Genomic DNA, 22,887 nt, shown 5'->3' on the forward strand with positions numbered 1-22,887 from the left:
ATGACTATCCAAGCGAGGTTTACAGTGTGGTCTTGTGGAAGGATTACAAAGGATAATTCTCCCAACTCTTCTATATAAATGTTAGCTAACCGGTGGTACCCAAACATATACATTCCTTCATTATATGCAGATCTCTACACCGGAAAACTTTCCGTCGAGGCTTCGAAACAGCTTGAGGCCATGTACCAAGAGGTGAAACGAGACACTATCGGTTCTGGTCCTAATTGAGAGGGCTGCGTCAAATGCCCATCCAAAGATGTGACCTATGCTTAAGTGTGAATGAGTAGTACTGACGAAGGGAGCGCAATCTTCTATACCAGCCTTAAGTGCGGGCACAGGTGAGCAGGTTCGAACTTTCTGGATCTAAGCTCATGAGCTAACATTGCTTCATTAGGTGGTAGGAAAACACTTAGCTGCATAAGATTCGTATACCGCGAGCAAGGGGAATGATTATTGAATGATACCTGCTTCCAGGCCCGCCGTGAACTTGACTGTGATAGGGGTGGAAAATAAACGGAGAACGGTTATGTCGAAATCGAAATGACCATGACCTGTTGGGATACAAATACAATACGCTTCAGGATACGGTGTATGTTATCCATATTGTATGGGTTATGTATGCTATAGGAAGACTTCAACAACAACCAACTAAACACAGGCTCAAAATGTCACAAAATGTCACAACTTGAGCGCAGGGAACCCAGAGTTCTCTCTTGAAATGCACCCGTCCGACAAACTCTTTCTCTCAGGTACGGTACAAGAGATTTGCTACGTATTTTTCCAACTATATTCAATACCGCACTGAGTGCGGAGAGCAAACCCCTTGTGTTATAGTCGAAAGCGACAAATATGCAATCATTCATTCTTGCTCTAGAAGGGGATGCATCAGTAGGAGATGGAACAAGCAAACAACTAAGAAGACATGGAACTCGAGAAGCCGTGAGTCATGGAAACGTCTCATGAGGCAGTCTTAGGGGCGATCAACGGGTACGATTGGCCAGTGGATATACAATGTGGCCCGCTCGAGTCTTGGAACTAATAGTGTGCTGTCAGTCACTGACTGCCGTGACGGCGTCAATGTCTGCAGATGTGTGCTCCGAGTCTCTGATGCCAAAGTACATCTTGATGTTCCTCTATTGGTTTTGAACGACTTATATCTCCGTATAGTCCCGCAGGATCTTAGCCACTTTTGGTCAGAGAACCAGTGCAAGTGGGATCCACACAAGCTGGATATAGTAGGACTCTCTCGCGGAGCAGGACTGGATTTGTTAGACTACATGTAGTTGACTCTGACCTGCTAGGTGCGTCTGATAGGTTAGCATAACACCCATAAAATCCCCATTTGACGGATCTATTGGACTAATCTTGGGGTAGAATATGACGGGTATTCAGGGAGTTCGGGGGAAGGAGAAACTATTACCTAACACTATTACATAAGGAGTCAATTGGATTCGCCCTGCGTTCGCTACAAAAATAGTGCTTTCAAATACTTCTTATCGGTCCTAAAAGACTGCATTTTATGTGATATGCATAGCTGATTTGCTCACCCGGTACAATGGTGGGATTTCGAATCTTTCAGCTGTTCTATCAAATGGATCAACCACCAACGATCGGTGCATATTTCCCCTGTTTGTTATGGATGGACAGGCTGCCAAGGTCAGGGACAGTGTAAACTAGAGATAGTGATTGATAGCTCACAGTTACTGAATGAGCTACAATGTGGCCTAGATATACGGCTGACAAGAACATGATGTTCACTTATTCGCATAAGCACCTCTTTCTCTCACAGCATTTGTTCTGGTCATCAAATCCTTGTTTCCTGGGTTCTTGTCTTGTGCTAGCGCTTCTACCGTTAGCCTTACACTGGTGGATAATTCCAACATCTTATTTTCCACTGTGTGTTCAAGATGCTCTCTAGTGAGCGTGTCAAGGCCATTTCGGTCCTCTGGGCAATGACTGGATTGTCGTTCATTTTCGTTCCTCTACGCCTGTACACAAGAATCTACATTCTTGGGGGGCTGAAATGGGATGATCATGTTTTCAACTTGGGTTGGGTATGCAGCTGCTCGTTCATTCAGGTACAATGACCGAAACCACAACTAATGCTGAATGCAGGTTTTTCTGCTCCTGTATACTGTATTCTGCACGGTTGCTGGGCAGCATGGACTTGGCAAACCTGTTCACATCGTGGGAATAGATGACGCCGCACAGGCTATGTACATGGATTTGGTAGGCCAAACATTTGCGGTCCTGGGATTAGCGCTTGCAAATATTTCCCTAGGAATATTCTTGCTTCGGATCGTGATCAAATCATGGCATCAAATTACGATTTGGATCGCCATGGTCAGTGTCTCAGTGGTGTCTATTCTAGCGTCGATCGTCTTCTGGATCCAACGTTCTCCTTTGAAGTCCATTTACGATCCCAATGTTGCTGGTCGTACTATTGTCCCTGTTGCCCCATTTTCAATACTCCTCGGTGGTATGTCCTTTCCTAGACAGCGCTCTCCTTCGTTCTTACTAATGCCCGGTTGCACGTAGTATGGTGCACTGTAGTGGACTTTTATTTTGCCCTTATCCCGTGGCTCTTCATCTGGGAACTCAACATAAAATTCAAGGAGAAGATGACCATCGCGATCAGTTTAAGCCTAGGTTTTATGTACGTTCTGAGGTCATATAGGGTCAAGGACGATGCTAAAAATGACGGACAGAGCGGGCATCTGCGGTATTATTCGAACCATTGAGTTGGGCGGATTGTTGAGTACCGACTATACAGGTGATATCCACCGTCACAGCTCATGCATCTACATAGTCAACGACTGATGCGTATATTTTTTGATTATGCAGAAGATAGCCCCACCCTGATCATCTGGTCGGCGGTCGAACTCGCCGTGACACTCATCTGCATCGGCATTCCCACTGTCCGACCCCTATATCGAAGAGTCATTCCTGGATCCTCCGCCAAAAACTCACCCGAAAGCTACAAGAGGCCGAACGAAAACGGCGAAAGCGCACGCCGCTTTGAGATGCCAATGAGAAACTCCAGAGGGTATCTGCATAAGGATGATATGTTAGCGACCACTACATCCGTCGTGCGGGATGAAGAGATGCTGGGGGCGGGGTTTCATGAAGAGAACAGTCAATATGCTGACTGTATTCGGATCCGACAGGAGGTGCGAATTGAAACCACTTAGTTACTTGGATAAATACTCAACTACATGATTATCCCCAAGTCAACTTTGATGCCTTCCTTTTGTCTATTCCTTTTCTTTTGTGACATAGTTTCTTTTGTTCTTTCCGCTCCTTTCCCATACATTGAGATCATTGTTGTGGAATTGTATTTCTTTTGTCTTTCTCTCCCTCTCCCTTTCACGAGACAAACACAAGAAAAGAGGTGTTTTACGGAGTCCTGTAATTTTTGCAGGGCTTCTATATTCTCCCGACGAAGGCGTCGCTGAATGCCGTCAACATACAATGCGTTAGACGCCATCCGACTGCAACTCTACGTGGGGTTTTTGCCCATCTGAGCCCAGGCCGGGTTGTCTTGAGTTCCAGCCGCAGAGAGAAATGAGCACGTGAGACTTCTAGTTGTTACTTCATAGACAAGTGAAAGGGGAGTGTGGTTGAGACACATACTGCTCCATGCAAAGCCGATTCGGTCATGGCTGGCTGAGTAGCACTGTCAATGTATCTGACCCACACTATACGCAGTGGCTTATATATTTCTGAGTCCCGTTCAGCGGCCCAACCATTATCTCCCTTAGGTATATGTTGCAGTCAACGGCGGCGAGAACTAGTCTTCGTTGTAGGCCACGTTGTGCTGCATATCGATGCGCTAGCAACCGTGAATAGCAGTAGAATGTTTGTTTTTGCTTGTGTAGTCAGATAAGCCTTCATTTTGTATCTCTTGGTGTTCAATGTATATCGCTCAGCGGCCACATCTGAAAACCCTGAGATTCCATCGTTGTTCCAGACAGGGCCAATTAGTTTGTCTCATGAAACTTGGTAAGTTGAATTAATCCGGGCTGGAAAGGTAGAGAAGGATACAGTAAGTCGATGTGGCAGATCCGTAATCCATACCGTTCTTCCCCAGTGCTGGGACATGCAATATGCACCGCAACAAAACGCAATATGATGTTCGTGCCAATCATGCGACCAACGCTCTACATGCTACAAGGTAATACAACAGCTACCTGATGTCACTATGCGTCCAGAGAGCGCCGGTCAGCTGCGTATGAGTCTAATCAAAGGTCTATGACACATCGTGGCGGAGCTCTACCCTACAACTCCGTCAATAGGACCGCGACGGGGGAACTGTACATGGAAAGAGGGAGGAGCCCTTTAGTGTTGTTCAGCAAAATACTCATTTCGAGCGTGTCACCAGGAGGGAGGCAATAAACAGACGCGGAGATATGTCGTATAAGGGACGTTTGGTCAGGAAAGGTATGAAAAAAAGGAGAGAAAGCTTGCCATATCACGAAAGATCTAACTGCAATGCCACATGGACAATCACTGTTCCCAAACTCTTTCCAAGGCTCGAGACCCCTTGCACTAAAATCACGGTTTTGCGTGAAACTTGACCGGTATTTGCTTGAGATCCCTGGAAGTTCAGACCACGGCTTGCCCCCAATATTCCGACTCCCCAGCTATTGCTACGTTTACAGAATAAGTTGATCTTGTTCGATCCTGAGAGGGAGGCTACCTGAACAGTAGAATAACGAGCAATGCCCTTCCTATCAGTTCGCTTTCCATCATTCCCACCCCATCGCCTTTCTCTCACTGGGCTCTCCTTTCTCTCCCTCCTCACAGCTTTTACACCCTTGACGGCCTTGATTCTGAGCCATCATGGCACTACTGACCCCGGGCAAAGTGTATTATATCTCCACCGAGCTCAGAGCCCATTTTACATGGCCCTGGCGGGCGGCAAAGTGTGGGGCAAAGTCCAGCTGGCGTACGAAGGATCCCAATAAATCTATATCTTAGCCAAGAGCTGTTTTAACAAGTCTATAGGAAGGAGATTTCAGGCCGAAAATCACAGAGATGGCTAGTACAAAAAGTTGGGGACGAATATTATTTTGACAATCAAGCAGACAGCGCGCCTTTAATACTCACCCCTCCATCCTACCGTCCATGTATGTTTTATCACTAATTCTTCACGCAATTACCTACCTATTGCTCTGCGCACGCGAGAGCTCACACTCGAAAATAATGCTGGTTTGTTTCTCTATAGCTGCTCAGACCAACGGACAATTGTTTGCTTCAAACCTTGATCCCAAAGAAAATCAGTTCCTGAGATGAAAGCTCCACAAGCAGGGTGCTTACGTCCGGTATGTGAATGTCAAATGGAGGGTGTCTTTTACTGAATGAAGATACAGGATCCAGAACGCAGCGCCCCATGACAAAGTGGTAGACGTTTGGGATCGTAAAGCACAGAATGGGCAGCCGATCGTTCTTTGAGATGACAGTTCAATAAATTATGACCACCAGAGGTGTCTGGTTATGAAATGGATTAGATCCTAGATAAGAAGGCCCAGTCAATTTCCACAGTGCGCTATTCGCAGTTTTGCAATCTGTTTGTGCAAGTCAAAGATGCAATTGATGTTTCTCCACTTGTGTCATCTGAGGTTCGATATCTGACTTCATCGTTAGGGAGGTCACGTTTGACGTTGAAGCCCAAATAGGCAATTTTCATTGCAAAGATACGCATGTAGTTACTGGGTTTTAGTTTTGAATATTGTACGTTGGTGGAGGTTTCTTCCCTGCGAGGTTTTCCCTTCACTGGAATGTGAATGCAGAGGTACTTTTGTTTGTTACTTGTTTCTAATTCAACATCTGCAATACTATGATCCCCGAGACTTTATATAGAAGTCCTCTGAAGGTGTAGCACTCAGCGTCCACATAAAACACATGATAAGTAATAGTGACATACAGTAGAAGTACTCTGAAGTCTCCGAAGCGGCAATGACCATGCCACCTGCCGGATGCCGACCCCTAACTCCCTACCGATGAGTGTATAGGGCAACATAAAAAAGCGAGCAAACACTAGTTGAATCCAACTTGAAGAGTGGAGATGTCTAAAATAAGTGGTCAAGCTCCTTTCTCAAAACGGCAAAACCCGCGAAGCGCCATGAGCTTAATTGTAATTCTTGCACGGAGATAAGATATCCCCGTCATCTTTTCCTATAGACATCAGTCCAGCTTCTTCCAATTCCACAATTCCACCCTCCCCATACAGAGCAGTTCTGCTCCCAGAAACCGACACCCCCGACTCAAAAATTCGGTGTTAACAAACCCTCCCAGTGGAGACGCACCACGCCATGCATCTCTACAAGCTCGATAGTATCTATATAAACCCCCGAGGACACCACCACCCAAACACCATAAATCTACTAACCTACTAACCTCACAAAACAAGCCCCAAGTCCAAAATAACCATCAGTCAACATCTCGCTCAAGCAGCCACCTCGAACACCCACCACCTAAAAATGTCCAAAATAATCCTAGTAACAGGCGCCAACACCGGCATCGGCTACGAAACCATCAAAGCCCTCCTCCAATCCCAAAACGCAACCTACCACATCCTTCTCGGTAGCCGATCCCCCGAAAAAGGCATCCAAGCGCTCAAACACCTCCAGACCGAAGTCCCAACCACAAAAAGCAGCATCGAGCTACTCCCCCTAGACCTGACAAGCGACTCGTCGATAGAGACGGCGTATGAAGCAGTGCGGAAGAGCCATGGCCGTATCGACGCGTTGGTTAATAATGCCAGTACGTTTATTGACCTGTTTTCCAGTATAACGAAGCGGGAGAACTAATACTCCGTGTGACCCAGAAGCCCATTTTGACGGTGAAGCCCTCGCCGGCCGGGTCTCGCTCCGCGAGAGCTTTATCAAGGCCTACGATGTTAATGTTGCGGGGACGCATGTCCTGACGTATACGTTTATGCCGCTTCTATTGAAGTCCGTGAACCCGCGGTTGGTTTTCGTGACGGGTCTGTCGCAGATTACGCAGGCCGCTCAGTCGTATTTTCCGACGCCGGCGTTACCCGCGGGGTGGCCGAAGGAGGTGGATTTTGAGACGATCGGGTATCGGTGTAGTAAGACGGCTTTGAATATGTTGATGTTGGACTGGAATCATAAGCTCAAGGCAGATGGGGTGAAGGTCTGGGGGGTTGGGCCAGGATTCCTGGTGACGGGATTGGGCGGTATGGGGGAGAAGGTGAGGGAGATGGGGGCTGGACATCCTCGTATTGGGGGTGTGTTTATCAAGGATGTTGTGGAAGGGGTTAGAGATGCTGATGTTGGGAAGTTGGTGAATAAGAATGGGTTGTCGGCTTGGTGAGTAGTCGCCCAGGTAGGGCCGTGGCCCTCAATGATCTAAATGCTTGGGTAAGAGGTTCCTTGCCTTAATTGTTCAGTTTTCAAATTTTCACATAATTGAGTACAATTGAAATTGGTCAGAGTGTTGTTGAATGCCACTTTCATCCATATTTTGGCAGCTCAATATATTTCACTAGGGTTATTGAAAATAGACTTGCTTTTATGTAACATAATACGCAATTCGTCAAAGAAAACTTGAATTTAATACCTTGCTGCATTAACATAGCTGTAACAATATTATAAGCAGAAGCCGTCCAGGGTATGGAACAGACATCTGGTGGTATCAACAAACTGCACCCATTAGATGACACAAGTAGTCAAGAACAAGAGAAAAACACAAGTCCACCCAAACCAAGCCGTACCCATTCCGTACCCATCATCATTAGTACATACAGTCATCAAGCGAAAAGGACTACTCCAGCAGGGCAACCATCAATCTCTGGTAATCACCACTTGTTTCGCCACGAACCCGCTCAATCAAATCTTTCCCATACCGGTGGCGATAAGCGCGCTTGACCTGTTCCTTATGCGCTCTATTCCAGTGCATCCGGACAACGCGGCTCACCAACTTGTCGTCTTTCGTGCCCATTCCCTTCATGCAGTCCTCCAGCAATTCGGCATCGCGCATGGCTGGATCCAGTGCGCCACGTAGCAGTTGAAGCAGTGCGTCTTTCATGTGCCCTGAGAATTCTTTCTCAATGTGTTTCTCCAATGAGGTGTTGTAGCGGGCGCCGAAGGCCTGATTAATGGCACGCAGTTCGTTGTCCGACGACCGAGCAAAGATACCGCAGACTTCTTGGACGTTGTTCCTCATACGGGCAGCTGTGGCAGAGTGCAGTGACTTCGTTTCTTCCTCAATAGTACGGGGGTCAACCGGGAAGGATTCTTCGTGGCGGTTTGCGCGGAGTATCATTCCGAAGAGGTTTTGTGTCTCGAACGACAAATCACTCTGGACATCCTTTTCGAGAGAACGGCTGTATGTGCGCTGATATGCGGCTTTAATGGCATTGAGATCCGCATTCGACCGGCCCACCAGGACCTCATTAAGCAACCATTCCTTTGTGCCCATTCCCTTAACCGCATCGCGAGCGGAAGTCACGTCATGCATCAGTGGGCCATCAATGACGGCAAGCAAGCCGTCACGGAAGTAGCTGCTTGTCTCGGATTTGACGTCCTTATACAGATCGCGACGGATATAGTTGGAATAGGTCTGGCGAATGGCGGCCATCTGGAGCGCATCAACTCTTGATAGGATCTGGATGAGCGATTTTTCATCTGTTCCGAAGCCCTTCATCGCCTTGCGCAGGCCATCTGCCTCGCGGGTGAAGTCGCCGGGGGCAATCTGGCCAGGAGCGTAGCCCGGGGATGGCTGGGGCGGTGGAGCGCTGTGGAACTGTTGTGGTGGGTGTTGGGATGGATAGCCCCCTACTGGGCCACCACCATAAGGCCCCAGGGGAGGACCCGGTGGATATCCTGCACCTCCTTGGGGAGGGAATTGTTGCGGGGGCGCTCCATATGGAGAGTGGGATGGAGGCGGCGGGTGGTATCCGGGGCTTGCCGGGGGGTGTCCGTGCGGAGGATAGCCTGGCTGGCCTGGAGGTGCTAGTGGAGGTCGATCATATTGGCCGGGATGCGCAGGAGGTGGTCGATTATATTGACCTGGAGGAGGGGGCCCGCCGTAGCCTGGGTGCGGCTGTTGAGCATACGGAGTGTGAGGATGGCCCGGAGGGGCACCGTAAGGATACGGAGGTTCTATTTAGGCAAAATCAAGTCAGTCCGTCGGTGCCACGGGAGGAACTATAGTAGTGATGATAAGGGGAACATACGATTCGGCGGGGGGTAAGGTTGATTGTACGACATGATCAAGTAGTATGAATGAGTCTGGCAAAATGGTTGAGAAATTGGCAAGTGGAAGAGAATACGGAGTACTGGTAGTAATATATATGCCAATGCCACACCCGTTCGTCATCCATACTTAGTCCAATAGGCAGGCAGGAGTGTGGCGCAGTAAGGCTGAGTGGAGCCTGAGGCGGAGACAAGGCACATTCCGATTCGTAGGGAACTTCTAGAAGATCGACTGGCTATCTGCATCTGCATCTGCCTAGCAGTGGATGAACTAATTACATGCATTTGCTACTTTAAATTTCCCCGGACAAGGCGGTAGTATGACGTGGCATAAGTGATACTATTCATAGTATCTCGAACATACATCACCATTCATCAGATCGTCTCGACGTCATCGTCTATGTATACATCAATCGTAAATCGTAGTCGTCAAAAAGGTCCTAAGCAATTTCCTTCTCAACATGGACATGTTTCCCGGGGAACAACCCAGTCGATCCAGCATAACACCCCCAATACCAATCATCATTAATATTTTCGGCCTCGGTAATCTCGGCGCCACGCGGGAACATCAACTCGTCTTTGACGCCGTCCTCTGGATACCATGCCCATAGGGCGAGGACGACGAGACCTACACCACCATCTGGGGGAAAGCGACGAGAAGATGATGAATTCTGAGTGGGAGTGGTGGGCGTTGAAGGTTCAGAGTAGGAGTTGATACGGTCGGCGTGGGTGCCAGACCAAGGGGTTCGGATACGAGATGCTTTTTTGCGTCTCTCTGTCCCTTCTTTCCAGCTCCAGTCGCCAGTTCCAACTTTAGGAGATGGGATGAAACCAGATCCTGTCGCAAAGGTGCGTGTCGAAGATGGAGTGGCAGGAGGGGAGGAAGGCTGAAGGTGTTCGTCTTTCAACGCACGCCCGCCCACCAGGTCACGAACGATGACCCGTTTTTGGCCCTCTTCATGGTCTTCAAATCCAACCACCACCATCCGATGGCCTTTTAAGCAGCGCCGCCAACCGTTGTGCCCGTCCTCTTTGCGGATTTTGGTCGTTGTTACCAGCTTTAGGTAGCAGTTGGCACAAACATCGTAATCGCCCTCGTTGCATTGAAGGCAGTGGAATCGAAGAGTAGATTCCGGAATCGGGTTGGCGCAGATGTCGCAATTAGTCGAGAAAGAAAGGACTTTTAGCGTTTCAGTTCTTGCGAGAGGAGCAGCCGAACCATTCGCAACATCGACTGAAACAGTTGGTGTCGCGGGAGTCATGGGGCTATCCGGTGTAACTCGGCATATCGGTAGAAGGGCATGTGTGCAGCACTTTCCTTCATTGACACATTTGTTGCAAAAGCCCCAGTCGCCCTCGTTGCACAGGTTGCATTTCCAGAAGCATGTGTCTGCTGAGGACTGGCATATGTCACAAAAGAGCCCCGTTTGCAATCGTCGGGATGGATTGTCGTTGGTTATCTCTCTCCCGTCCCTTGTAGTTCGACGAGCTGTGTCAGATGGCCGGTCATACCTTGAAGACAACAGGATATGTTGTGATTCTTGTGACGAGACAAGAAGACCATTCGAAGACGCGCGAATTCGGTCGAAATCTGCCTTTGCAGATATGGCGAAACCAGGCCAGTCTAGACAGCCATTTCCAAGTCGGTAGCATCGCAGGCATATATGGTAGTTGCCATCCTTGCATAGCGGACATCTTTTGTGAAGGTCATACTGGATATTGGACTTTCCGCATCGTTCGCACGAGATAGATGGTTCGATGTAAGAGGCTATTGATTGAGAAGCGTTAGATCGGGAAGAAGAGGGTCTGGAACGTCCTTCTGGCCTAGCAGGACTGTTAATTACAGGCGCGAGAGATGTAGTAGTAGACGAGCTTGCAAGGTTATGCTCCGAACGCAACGAGAAAGAAGCATTGCGGGGGCTGCGCACAACCGAGGCAGCCGACGTGGGGGAGTCTATCGACTGTCTGGCAGGCCTTTGTCGCCGTAGCTCCCGATCGTTAGCCCCCGCCACCCATATATTAGGGATCGATTGCTCAGACGCTGTCGCTCGACGTGACCGCGGTGCTGTATCTGCCGTTCTGATCCGTGCGGCCTGGGAGCCCCGAGGACGGTCGGCAATCATGTCGCTAGACGATCTCGCTGCGGGCCTCAAATTGACCTCCGACGAGGAAGCGGAGTTCACAGGAACAGGCGATGTTCTCCGACGGCTACTTCCTTGATCAGATAAACGGCGCTGATGGCCCGAGGCACCAGGGCGCGGGACGAGGGGTTCAAGCAAATACGGCCTTGACACCGGGGGATGCGTTGGTGAGGGCCTGGAGACAGAAACGGGCTGGGATCTTTGCACTGACTGCGACCGTGCCCGAGGGCGACTCGATGTATGCGCCGCCTCTTGCGTATCATTCCTTTGCTGCGATCGCGAACGCAGTCTATGTCTCCGTCTGTAAGCATCGGCAATGCGCTCACTAAGCTCCTCTTCCTGTGCAGGTCCGAGATTATCCATATCGATGTCATCCAGCAGCCCCTCTTCCATGATTTGACGCAAGATCTCTTCCTGCATGGCATCGGTATCCGACAAGCTCAGCAATGACCGGAGACTTGACTGGTGCTCTATCCGTCTCGTACGTTCCGAAGCATCGGACAAGGCGGCCCGTTGGCCGTGACGTCGTGCGGAGCGTTCCTCCTCCGGTTCTTGTCGAGAGCGATCATATTCTCTCCGCCCGTCCCCATCAGCACTTTCACTCCGACGAGTTCTCGATGGTCGCGCCGATCGATGCTCCCTCGTTTGCGCTCTACTCTCACGGAGACTCAGTTCACGAACCTCCGCTATTAGTCGTCGATCCTCATCATCCGACTCAGCGTTAATGTTCTCCGGGGAACCAGTCCTAGGGAAAATAGACTGGCCATGTGTATATCTCTGCGCAATTTCCTCCTTCTCCGCCTCAGGCTTGGCACGATCGGGGTTCGCGGTGAGCACCATATCCAGCAGCGTAGTGACCGTGGCATTGGGCCTTGTTTCGCGCACAACAGCGCGACATTGTGGGCAAGTGAATCGGACGGAAGAGGGTGGCCGGCGACGGGAAGCTTGGGCAGAGAACCATTCTTTCAGGCAGCAGCCACAGAAAGTATGCAGACAGTCGAGAAGCGTGAGAGGTTGGTAGAGCAGTTCTGTGCAGATCTGAAGAAGGGTGGCGAATCAGTAACAGCAGTTTTGATATTCTCCATTATCACCTTGAAAGGTTTATAAGAGAGTTGACTAATCTCAGCAAGGGGGCGACGGCGACAGCGGGGAGAATTATTCCTATCTCCCCGGAATTTCCAGCCTCATTGGCATATCAAGTCCCAAGAGGAGCAATGAAGAGAAGGAAAAAAATAGTACGCACATACCGAGCAAGTGAGTTCTTTCTCAAGGTCCCCTAGACCAGGACCTCCGGAAGGTGATTCAGTCGACATGAGTAGGTGAAAGGCGGATATCGACAAAGAGAGGTAAGTGTATTGAGAGATGAATAAACGGCGGGAGTTAGGTTGGGTTGGGTTTAGTCCTAAGGCTGACACTAGTCCCCACAAAGTCCATGTGACTTGGGTAAATTTAGCATCGGTTTGAGCCTGCTGTCGGCTGAAAAATACTCTGAAATATCATATATAGCTCTCTGGTTCTATATGTGGACTAGTGGTTATTTTGGTCCACAACTACTATGTTAATCTAAAATCTGGTACTACCACGGTTTGGTTTGGTTAAAGCTGAGTTAAATCGTAGGATAACCCACCCTAGCCACCGGAGTACCACGAGCCCTACTAGGATACTTGGAATTCATCCTTCTCAATACACTACAGCACAGAATGTGTTCTAGCTCGCAATACTTCAAGTAAATCGTACTATCACTATTGATATATAAAATATACAGTTCTAGAAAACTCTCCAGTTCTAGAGTTTTATTATTCACTAGTAGAAAAATATTGGCGGGAGCTCGTCAAAGGCATTGATGAATAGAGGAGTTCTAGTGCAAAGTACTATTATCTAGAAGATCGCCATCGCCTTCTGGACGATATCCTCTCGTAGCAAATAAAGCTCCATACATAGAGACGTATGCTAGGGCTTGCGATGAGCCTTCAATCTAACCAGCAATCAGATTCGACAATCATTCAGGTGAACCCTAAATACCTTCCAATTAATGTTCCACATGGTCATATATTTGCTTATTGACCTAGCAATTATCAGACAATGAGCTGGACGAAGTAAGAGATGCATCACTATCTCTGTAGAGGAAGGATTGTAGTCACTTTTGGATCACGAGACCTCTGTCTTCGGATCTAGTCTCGTCTAGGAAGAAAGTCCAACTGAACACATTCTGTGTAGATGATTTAGACAAGCTATTATCGGAAGGCACTTTTCGATGACACCCCGTCGGTAGCAAGCCAGGAATAACCGAATGAACGAAAGAAAGTATGGCCCATAGGCTGAAAAAGCATTACCTGCACCGCGTGAGATGTATTTTAGATCTAGACATTCATTCCTGTTATCAATCTTCGATCCACCGGACAGTTGTATATTTGATCATACATAACATAGAATGCAGAAGGGAATAGAAACAGGAGCTTCCTTTGACAAAACACGGAGAAGGACTTTACTTTTCAAGAGCTTCTTACAAATGAGGGTCATTCGCAAGTTGAAACACAGCCTTGACCCCCAGGTGATCTGTAATCCAGGCTTTCTCAAATCCAAGCGACAGCAATTGATCCCTCTGATCCTTTTCCTCCTCAGGAACCTCGACATCAGCGCCAAATCTCTCGAAACTCAGCAATTTCAACCCTCCGCCACGATAGTACACTTTGTCCATCCGTGAGCATCCAAAGCGCTCCCGTAGCGCCGGCAGTGCCTGCTGTCCCCAGGTATAACCTTCATCGCTGTTCTCAACTCCGCCGAGCTCGAGGTACGCGTCTTTAAGGCCATTGTCTGAGTGGAGGGAGGTATCAGACGGCTGAATAGCGTTAAAGTCACCCGTAAGTATCGCACCTAAGGAACCTTCTGCGTACATATGTGACGCGATGGTTTGCATTTGGGCAGGTCGGAGCGGTGGATCGAGAGCAAGCGACTCAAGGTGCGTGTTACAGAGCCGAAGTTTCTCGGCCTGGCTGGTGGAAACAGCCGGCACGACGACGTCGACGAATAGCGCATCCCGCTCCATACGGGTCTTAGAATAATGGACCCGGAAGCACGAGGATATGTCTAATTGGCGATCGATCAGGGTGGTTGTTCCATATGACCCAGACGCCCAAGAAGATGTGTCGATGTCGGTCATGTAGAAATTGTCTCGGACCCACTGCTTCTGGCTGATGGTGACGAGGTCGGACGGGATGCATTCTTGCAGGTTGATCATGACAGCTGCATTTTGAGCTGACGGAAGTTGGCTCATGAGCTTCTGCAGATGAGCCAATGCGGCATCCATCCGGGTTTCGGGGAATGGCAACATGAAGTCGATATTCCAGCTGTACAGGACTACATTGGAGATGCTAGTAGAATGTGCCTGAGAGCCGCCGCGCGCGGCAGCTGGCTGCCATTCTTTCTTTTCTTCGACCCAAGAATAGTAAGGCTGAGCCCATGGTTCATCATCTTTCCATGGAGTCGCGTCCGGAAGTTTCTTCAGGGCTTCAGCCTGCTGGATAGTCATTCGAACTAGCTCGTCCATGGCCGGCGGAGTTTGGGAAATTTAAAATGAGGGGGATAGTATCGTTAGCCAGCCGTTCGATACCAAGTCGTATGTAAAGGTCTGAAGAACTCCTATGAATCAAAGAATTTAATTGCGATGATTGCATCGGCGGTTCTGCGGTGAAGATATAAGCAATAGACGATGTCACGAGATTCATCCAACTAATAGTGTTACATAAGTTATTTACCCCGTCATCCTAAATGTCCTCTTCGATTGCATTGTACCTACAAAATACATGGAGAGATACTCGACAGCGGGATTTATGATTATGTATTATGCGAGACCCTCAAAAATAAACGACAAGTCCAATCGGATCGTATATGGGACCAACTAGGAGTCGTCCCCAAGCTTCCACAGAAATCAAAATATGTCGTACACCACCACGACGAGATATATAATATCTTCCATTGCATCGTATTATTTTCCAGATAAATCTCAATACAGAAACACTGAGAGATATGTGTTGCGCTTTCCCTCCTGATATCAATACGCTCTCAAACTTAGCCCAGGTAACCTTTGTTAATATACTAGTTATGAGTAAAGGTCTAGCAAAGTGCTGTAATCCCTTATACTCCAATCCATCATATTCACTGCTAGCCACTACTACTAGTAGTATACTCCGCCAACGCGTCCGCTATCTTGGGACGAGTTCATTGGAACACCTCACCATTGGTCCCAAGTGAGAATGTGGATTTTCGCGATGCGATGCAAGTTCAGGTTGTTGTCCACAGTGTCTGATAGGGCCATGTACTAAATAGTGAAGTAACATCGTGCATGCTAAACGCGGTTCAAGTCTACTGGAGCCATGGCAAATAGGCTGTCTGGTGATTAGCCCAGAGTCCTAGGCATTTAATAAATCATTCACATAAGGGTTTCGCTGTAGCTACGTAGCCTTCCTGGAGTTTTACTTAGTTTGGTGAGATTATTCATCAATGCTCGCTAGCTGTGGTGTTAGTTTCGTAGATTCTTGGTATATGAGGTTATTACTCACTGGGTGCTACGTGAAGAATCTCCCATTAGATAATTTTCTCTATAAGATAAGGTAAGGGCTGATATGGCTAGTTGGACTGTAATATATTATGGATCGGGAATGGTCGTCTTTAATACAAGTTATCTACAACGTTCGCAAGACGACGTGGTTGATTGAGATATATCTAACAAGAGGGTGCCGTCGCCTGTCTGCAAGTATTTCCATAATTATATCTTTCATACCGAAGCTACTGGTATCACATACTGAGTTTGAGCCACGTCAAGAAGATGCAAGATGTTGGTTCATGAACGAGAGCTTCAACTGCTGGAAGATACTTATAGGAAAGTGGACATATCTCCAAGCCTCAACTTCGAGCATAGGATGCATATCGCATAGTTTATTTACAAATGAAACGGCAGTTTATCGTTCTGCTTTACGCGTACACTCTACGTATATAGAAAGCGCCACATAAAGATCAGGCCTGCCGCCGCATCACAAGCGGTGATTACGCAGTATAGCTCAAGTCTTGGCTAGACTGATAGTGGCGTTGGACTCATTGCTACTAGCGTTCTTTTCCTACGGTCGACGTGATCGTAACATGCTGAATATGGAAATACAGAACACTTACAAAATGTAGACGGGTAGCTCGATATTATACTAACCCATGCAGAACATTATATTATATATTATACATTAAACAAGGAGGGAAGCGATCAGTGGATTGTATCATGCTATGCTCGGCACCGTCGACCAGTTCCCACAAAATCCAAGCACCGTACGACAAAATTTACCAAGCTCGACTATCAGGTCAAACTTCTTCCATGACCCTTGACCGTAATGGTGTACCCGCGCTGTGGGATCCGTAATAGGCTTAGAGCCCATATTGCCATACTTTCCCCGACCAGGACTGCACTCATCATATTAGTCTACGCCTAATTTATCTTTGCATCACGTGTAGACTCACCTGAAGCCAGTGATAGGAAGGATTAACACATCATCAACTAGTTTGGCCTTTCCTCCATCTTGTAGACCAGTCAGCGCATTCCATCTCAATCCAGCCGAAACATTGAGCCACTCCTGAGCGGCGCGAGTGACGGCTTCTGGTCCCGTGAGAGACAGAGGATCGAGGGACTGCAGTTCAGTACGAGCTTCTTGAGCGCGTAAACTTCCCCCGTAGTGGTTCGCAACTTCCTGTAACTGATTGGAGAGGTTATCAAGGTACCGGTGCAGGAGAGGGTGGTCTCGTCTCGAGGCGAAGGACCATTGAGTGAGCTGAACAGAATAAGGATAGCCCATACGCCAGCAGGCGTTTCCATCGGGTGGACAATCCGCCTCAATGCCAAAAACTGCACCGACAGGCTTCGTCGAGCTATAGACAGACCCAGTGTGGGGGTCCTTCCATGGTGAAACATCCTCGGAAGTGATCCACTGGGCGGGTGACTTTAGTGGCTCAGCATCGAGATCTCCATACTAACAGATGATCAGATCAGACTTAGGTTACAGGCGCACCAGTCTGGAGACGGGGTTTTGTTAGTACTTACGATCCCTCCAACACATTTGGCAGCTAGAATGCGAAAGACGTCCGTTTTCTCAACCATCGAGGCCAGCGACGAATATTGGTCACGGAATTCAGGCGCGAAGTGATCCATAAACTCAACCATGCCCTCGTCTTCCCAGAGGAAATACGCCATACTACCCTCTACCACGAACTGCAGCCATTTTTCCACACTCTGCCGCAAGTCCTCCGACCAAGTGTCGATGCGCCGATGACCCCAAGTCTGATGCACGATCAAGGGAATTTGCGAATGCGGTATATGAAGATGTACATCACTTGAATTGGTCGCTTGGATAGCCAATTGAGCAGCTTCGAGAATATTCTGAGGCCGGATACTTGGCTGGACCCAGTCTGGCGGGATATACCACACTGTATTGTGACGAATTAGTACCTATCAGGGTAGTCGCATGATGAGGCGCTTTTCTCCGTTGGTAGAAAAACGGCTAGTGAGTGGGTATGTAATTGGTCGCTTACCGCCCCCGTGTCCTTCAAAGGTATGCACGTGTTGCCAGAGTAGAGGGTATCGCTCTTCCAGTGAGCCCGCGGTCAGCACAAGGCGAGGGAAAGCCAAGTGGCCAAGAGATATTATTAGAAAGACTGAGAGCACCGTTAATCGGCGATAACGGCCGCGCGACACCATCTGGATGGATCCTGATAGTGCTCAAGCGAGGGATACCGGTATGGCCATAATAGGAGGAAGCTTGTTCACCGCGACATTAAGTGGGAAATTAGCAGGGTGGGGGCAAGGAGGTGAAACCTGGATGTGCAGGAACAATTCTGCGACAATTTGGAAACTCGCGAGGGCAAAAAATGATAGTTGCTAGGCAGCAAGATCTAAACGAGGAAAGGCGGTACGTCGTTGGTGGCGGCGGCGGAACAGACGAAAATGATGGGCAACATCGCGACCTATCTCAATCGAGACGCGACTCCCTTGACAGCCTGAGTGAATCCATTGGTTGGTTTAGAAACAGACTGGGATGACAGCTCGGCGAAACAAAGACCGCAGCAACCTCCCCTATTTATGGCTTGTATAACTACCGATATATGACTTGTTACTAGCAGGGATATGAGAATGGTTTCTTTCCAAGTTCTAATACTGATAAACCAGGCAAGGGGAATCTCACCTTTCCAGCTGATGGCCTGTTTCCAATCTCAGAATTCTTATGTTACGATCTTCATTGTACATGTATGAATCGGATGGTTCAACGCCGATAGACACAGATATTAGCAGCGCCCCGAGCCTTGATAGGGAAGCAATAGGATTGACTCACGTCTTAAAATCCTGAGGCGCATACCATTGCATCTTGCCCAACGGACCCGTCATCTGCGCAGAAAGGTGTCTCAGCGACATGCGTGTCCGCCGCTGTACATATCAAACCATCATCAATGAGGATTGCCCCCTGGCACGCATAATTCGACTGAAGAGCAATACCTCATAACCATCCAGAACGTTTATAGTCACCCTCCACTATGACTGTCAAAAAGGCGACAGCGATCGCAGACTAGAGTTAATACCCCTCTAATGGTGCCAATCCGTCACTGCAGCGAGTGACTCGCGAGAACACTATTGCTCTTCTGTATCGGACACGGAAGGATGAATCTTATTGGCGCAAAAGACATTCGATGCTGAAAGGTCAAGGGATGCCAAGTTTCAGGATATCCCCGGTCGTCCGCTCTAGGAAATGAGGTCGGCGACGAAATACTCCATAGGGATTGTGCTGGTCGGAAACTTCGAACGCTGAATGCGAGCAACTTCATTTGGCAGGCTTGAATACTCAGATCCTGGTACATCCTGGTACGGACGTAAGCAAGGGAGCTTCAAGAACAAATTGGGCGACGTGACATTTTTACATCCTTTGGAGACGGTGGGGGACGGATAAGATTCGCTCTTGACATTGTTGTGGGTTGTTTCATAGCGATTCTGATAGTCGCATGACTGTAAATGAAGCTCACTTGAAGGTTGACGAGCCTACTGACAGAACGAAGGTTATTAAGATTTCTTAACAAGGCAACGGCAGCAGGGAATCGTTGTAATGTGCACGATGAAGTGATTCTTACAACGGAATAGATCGAATTTGTCAATATGAAGTCCCATCATTTAGCATGTAAATAAAGCTGCCTTGTGATCAACGTTCTCCCATCCTGAAGCCGACTACACCCATCCACATTGGATATCACCATCGTGAATGGATCAAGTAAGTTAACCACTATGGCTTCGTCGCTTCAGACTGATACGAATAAGGTCAATTCCCCCGTCCAATGCATACCTTAATAAAATGTCAAAGAAATCACAGCGTCCATTGATTGAGCACGCTACGAAGGGGAAAAAGTACATTCCGAGATTTGAGAACACAAAGAAAGATGCCTCGTATTCCCAAGAGTACACCGTAGAATATTCCCCAAAACAGAAGCCTAAGTTCTACCATATGGGGAAGACGCCACAGTATCGAACCATATCCAAACCTACGTTTATTGGCAACTCTCGAGCCCTCCATCAATGCCTCTACCCCGCAAACCAACCAACCTAGCGCAGAAACCTTCCCAGACAATAGTCTCCACCCGGCTACTGCAATGCATAAGGTAAGGAAATAAAAAGTCTGCTACCAATCGGTAAACCACGGTACGGGGTATGGGGGTACAGACCTTGGGGGGGGGAGGTGGGGGGAGAAAGGGCAAACTTCACTAGGCGGGATAAGATTGATGAGTTGGCAGTCTTGACTTGAGCTTACTATATCCTGGGGTATGTTGTAGGCTACAGTGAAAATCATAATGAGGGTGATGTTGTTGACGATGAGGTGTTTACCCCGCGTGGCTGTGTTCGTGATACCTACTAGTAGTTTCAGGTAAGTGTTGGGCTGTGTTGGGTCAGTGAGGGATTTGCAATTGGAGGTGATCCAGGTGTACCTGGTACAATATACGTAGGTGGTATATTGGTCTACTCAGCGAACTCTTTTCCTATTGAGGTCTAGGAGCAGAGTCGACTCTGAGGTCTACATCAAAAAAAGCGGGGGAATTTACACTAGAGAAGATAAGAAGGAGAGGAGAGGCGAGGGGAGAAGGCTACTCCAACGCTCGGATCCCCATCATCTCATCAGCTGTCCTGTTCACGTACATACCTCTGCTTTAGTCACTGTCAGTATTCCAGGCCGATAGCGCCCGTGCGAGCTACACCCCCGGGCCAGTTGCATGCATAGGTACTCTACACGGCGTTTGGAGATCCGGACTAATAGGAATGGGGGGAGCGGGCTGAGATTCGGGCGGGGAGTGAGAGAGAAGATCTGAAGACAGTAGTTCATGTGAGCTGCCTGGTTCCGAGCTGTATTTGTTTGTTGTTATATGAATTAAGATTGTGGACTTATATTATGACATGAATAGACGTTCGATATAGTTGATTAGTTTGGGTTACATTATGAATAATTTAGCATGCACAATGCATTAATATGCTATTCTCGGTGGATCCACGTCTAGAACCCCATCGTTGGACCAAGACTCGTTTGAATAAGTTATCCTAATACTGAGGCGAGCTTCGGACACTACTAGTAGATAGCCGGCGTCAATGTTTCAATGTTAAAGATGACTAGAGTTTAACCCGCGACACGTCTAAACACGGATGCTAAGGCTTTGGCGCCTATCTGAGACCCTCGCCGTATCTATGCCAGGCATACATACTCAAAGTGGAGTTTAATGGATCTGTGTCCTGGCGCTGGAGCAAGCTCTAAATTTCACTAGAGTGTGTGCCGTTGCGCCAGCTCTGGGAAGCATAGCCGATGGGTGGTTGCACTTCGTAGCTTGCACGGACGGACGTCTGAGCACCAAAAGTCTGGTCTATCATGTTAGTTGAATCTACTCTCCGTTTACTTTCAGATACACTTTTCAACAGCACGGACTCTTCCAGTGATGATGTGCGCTATTCTCCCCTCATGGATACTGGCTTCCTCGCCCAACAATAGGCGTTTCGAACAGTCAGTTACTCCGACTACCGGACAGCTTTGCCTCTAAGATACTAAGCTTGGAAACAGGTAGGTTTTCCTCCCCAAGGCAATGCAACTTCGGGTGGACGATCGCGGTTCTCGTGACAAGGGCAAGACCGGTCGAGAACATCAATTGCGACTGGATCAAATGCCCTAGGCAGTGTCCATAGTATCGCTTTCGCAGAATGAGAAGGTCAAAGCCATATTGGAGACCCCCACACGCCTAGGGGTTATCGACAGCAATGACTGAGCTTTACCGTCTGCCTTGTAAAGCACCTCCTGATTCTAGGAAGCTTCCGAGTGAAGCCAGGTTAGTTAGCTGATAAAGATGTTTCGTAAGCACACTCTCCGCAGTCTATTCCTTATCACAATTCCCCACGGGGCATTTTGATCCAGTTGTTCAAGAACGCTCCACCTCGGGTGCGTGAGCTACTGTAGTAGCAACTCCTCCGCTCAAAGAGCGGGGGATCAACTCTACATGCATCGACCCGTTCACAAAGTGCTTACCGACAGATAAGAGTCTGAGAAACACAAGTGCCCGAAATAAAATTCAAAAGAGAGAGGGAGGGAGAGAGGTGATCGTGTGCTTCGAACATATTGCTTCTAGACTACTGTATCCAGAAGACAAGAAAAGGCGAAAAAGTTTCGAGGAAGGACGTGCGCATCACGGAAGATTAATCCTCACCGCTGCTCGGAGAATTCTTAGCATCCGGTCATGGCGAAAGAGCGAAAACTCTAACAGCCGAGATCAATACGGGCGACAGGCTTCCGAAAAAGACGGGTCTCGAACACGGCGGTATCTGTCGATCAAAGGAGTGGTATTGCGCCGGTTCCGCTCGGACCCCAAAGACTTTCTCGGTGACGGACCGCAGAAACTAAGACAACTTGTTCGTAGTAGAGCGCTTGGAAGGGACAGGGATATCGTTGATGAAAAGTCAACGCTCAGACTCGTGCGGTTTCAAGGAGTCTGTTCGCTAGACTAAAGTGATTGCTTGATTTTTATTGACTGGTGGTGTGGTGTCAGGGGAAAGAAAAGGCCTTTGAAAGTCATTTCTTCAGTTTGCGCGATAGACGATCAAAAGTGTACTGAAACTTAGAAATCATCTTCAGGTGATTTAGATTGGCGATCAACCATGATTACACCACTGAGAGCTTTGCCTGGTCTGCAATAACATCTCTATTAACTGTGCCAATCTGACCCGAGAGCAATAGTTAGTAGGTATTGTGATCGGGTCGGGGGGTTCGGAAGGAGCGTGTATGAAGACCCAAGGTCCAATCTGCTGCCGAATCGGCGGTCGACGTGAGCCTTACTAAGATATTATCTTACAACCCCCCCTCCCAACCCCCAACCCCCTAACCCCCAACCCCCTGAGACTATAGGAAAATTATTAATAGCAGTAGGAGTAGTAGTAGTAGTAGTAGTAGTAGTAGTAGTAGTAGTAGTAGTAGTAGTAGTAGTAT

General features: G+C 48.3%; 7 protein-coding genes across 7 annotated transcripts; 3 read left to right on the forward strand and 4 right to left on the reverse strand.

Moving 5' to 3' along the window:
* The first annotated feature begins 1,492 nt into the window (after positions 1-1,492).
* BDW43DRAFT_283970 (uncharacterized protein) lies at positions 1,493-3,685 on the forward strand. Its single transcript, XM_032042791.1, has 5 exons — positions 1,493-2,054; positions 2,116-2,479; positions 2,539-2,656; positions 2,709-2,773; positions 2,845-3,685. The coding sequence occupies exons 1-5, from the start codon at positions 1,908-1,910 to the stop codon at positions 3,189-3,191; spliced, it is 1,041 nt and encodes a 346-aa protein (XP_031897827.1). The 5' UTR covers positions 1,493-1,907; the 3' UTR covers positions 3,192-3,685.
* A 2,551-nt stretch (positions 3,686-6,236) lies between these two features.
* Positions 6,237-7,419, forward strand: BDW43DRAFT_321014 (uncharacterized protein). The gene is made up of 2 exons (XM_032049230.1): positions 6,237-6,765; positions 6,830-7,419. The coding sequence occupies exons 1-2, from the start codon at positions 6,483-6,485 to the stop codon at positions 7,336-7,338; spliced, it is 792 nt and encodes a 263-aa protein (XP_031897828.1). The 5' UTR covers positions 6,237-6,482; the 3' UTR covers positions 7,339-7,419.
* Positions 7,420-7,474: 55 nt separating this feature from the next.
* On the reverse strand, positions 7,475-9,275 carry BDW43DRAFT_283973 (annexin). Its single transcript, XM_032042792.1, has one exon. It carries the CDS (start codon positions 8,668-8,670, stop codon positions 7,789-7,791), a length of 882 nt encoding a protein of 293 aa, XP_031897829.1. The 5' UTR covers positions 8,671-9,275; the 3' UTR covers positions 7,475-7,788.
* Positions 8,839-9,262, forward strand: BDW43DRAFT_148045 (uncharacterized protein). The gene has a single exon (XM_032038401.1). It carries the CDS (start codon positions 9,007-9,009, stop codon positions 9,217-9,219), a length of 213 nt encoding a protein of 70 aa, XP_031897830.1. The 5' UTR covers positions 8,839-9,006; the 3' UTR covers positions 9,220-9,262.
* A 44-nt stretch (positions 9,276-9,319) lies between the features above and the next one.
* Positions 9,320-12,755, reverse strand: BDW43DRAFT_283976 (SH3 domain protein; the record flags this gene model as incomplete). Its single annotated transcript, XM_032042793.1, has 2 exons — positions 12,610-12,755; positions 9,320-12,400 (listed from the first exon to the last, which is right to left on the reverse strand). Coding segments are annotated over exons 1-2 (2,546 nt in total), but the record flags the coding sequence as incomplete, so codon positions are not given.
* A 458-nt stretch (positions 12,756-13,213) lies between these two features.
* BDW43DRAFT_283978 (endonuclease/exonuclease/phosphatase family protein) lies at positions 13,214-15,001 on the reverse strand. Its single transcript, XM_032042794.1, has 2 exons — positions 13,504-15,001; positions 13,214-13,427 (listed from the first exon to the last, which is right to left on the reverse strand). The coding sequence occupies exon 1, from the start codon at positions 14,907-14,909 to the stop codon at positions 13,866-13,868; it is 1,044 nt and encodes a 347-aa protein (XP_031897832.1). The 5' UTR covers positions 14,910-15,001; the 3' UTR covers positions 13,214-13,427; positions 13,504-13,865.
* A 1,499-nt stretch (positions 15,002-16,500) lies between these two features.
* BDW43DRAFT_148068 (uncharacterized protein) lies at positions 16,501-18,508 on the reverse strand. The gene is made up of 4 exons (XM_032038402.1): positions 17,930-18,508; positions 17,442-17,824; positions 16,865-17,370; positions 16,501-16,807 (listed from the first exon to the last, which is right to left on the reverse strand). Exons 1-4 carry the CDS (start codon positions 18,093-18,095, stop codon positions 16,627-16,629), a joined length of 1,236 nt encoding a protein of 411 aa, XP_031897833.1. The 5' UTR covers positions 18,096-18,508; the 3' UTR covers positions 16,501-16,626.
* Positions 18,509-22,887: the final 4,379 nt, after the last annotated feature.

Source organism: Aspergillus alliaceus (assembly GCF_009176365.1).
Source record: "Aspergillus alliaceus strain CBS 536.65 unplaced genomic scaffold BDW43scaffold_38, whole genome shotgun sequence".
Classification (NCBI taxonomy): domain Eukaryota; kingdom Fungi; phylum Ascomycota; class Eurotiomycetes; order Eurotiales; family Aspergillaceae; genus Aspergillus; species Aspergillus alliaceus.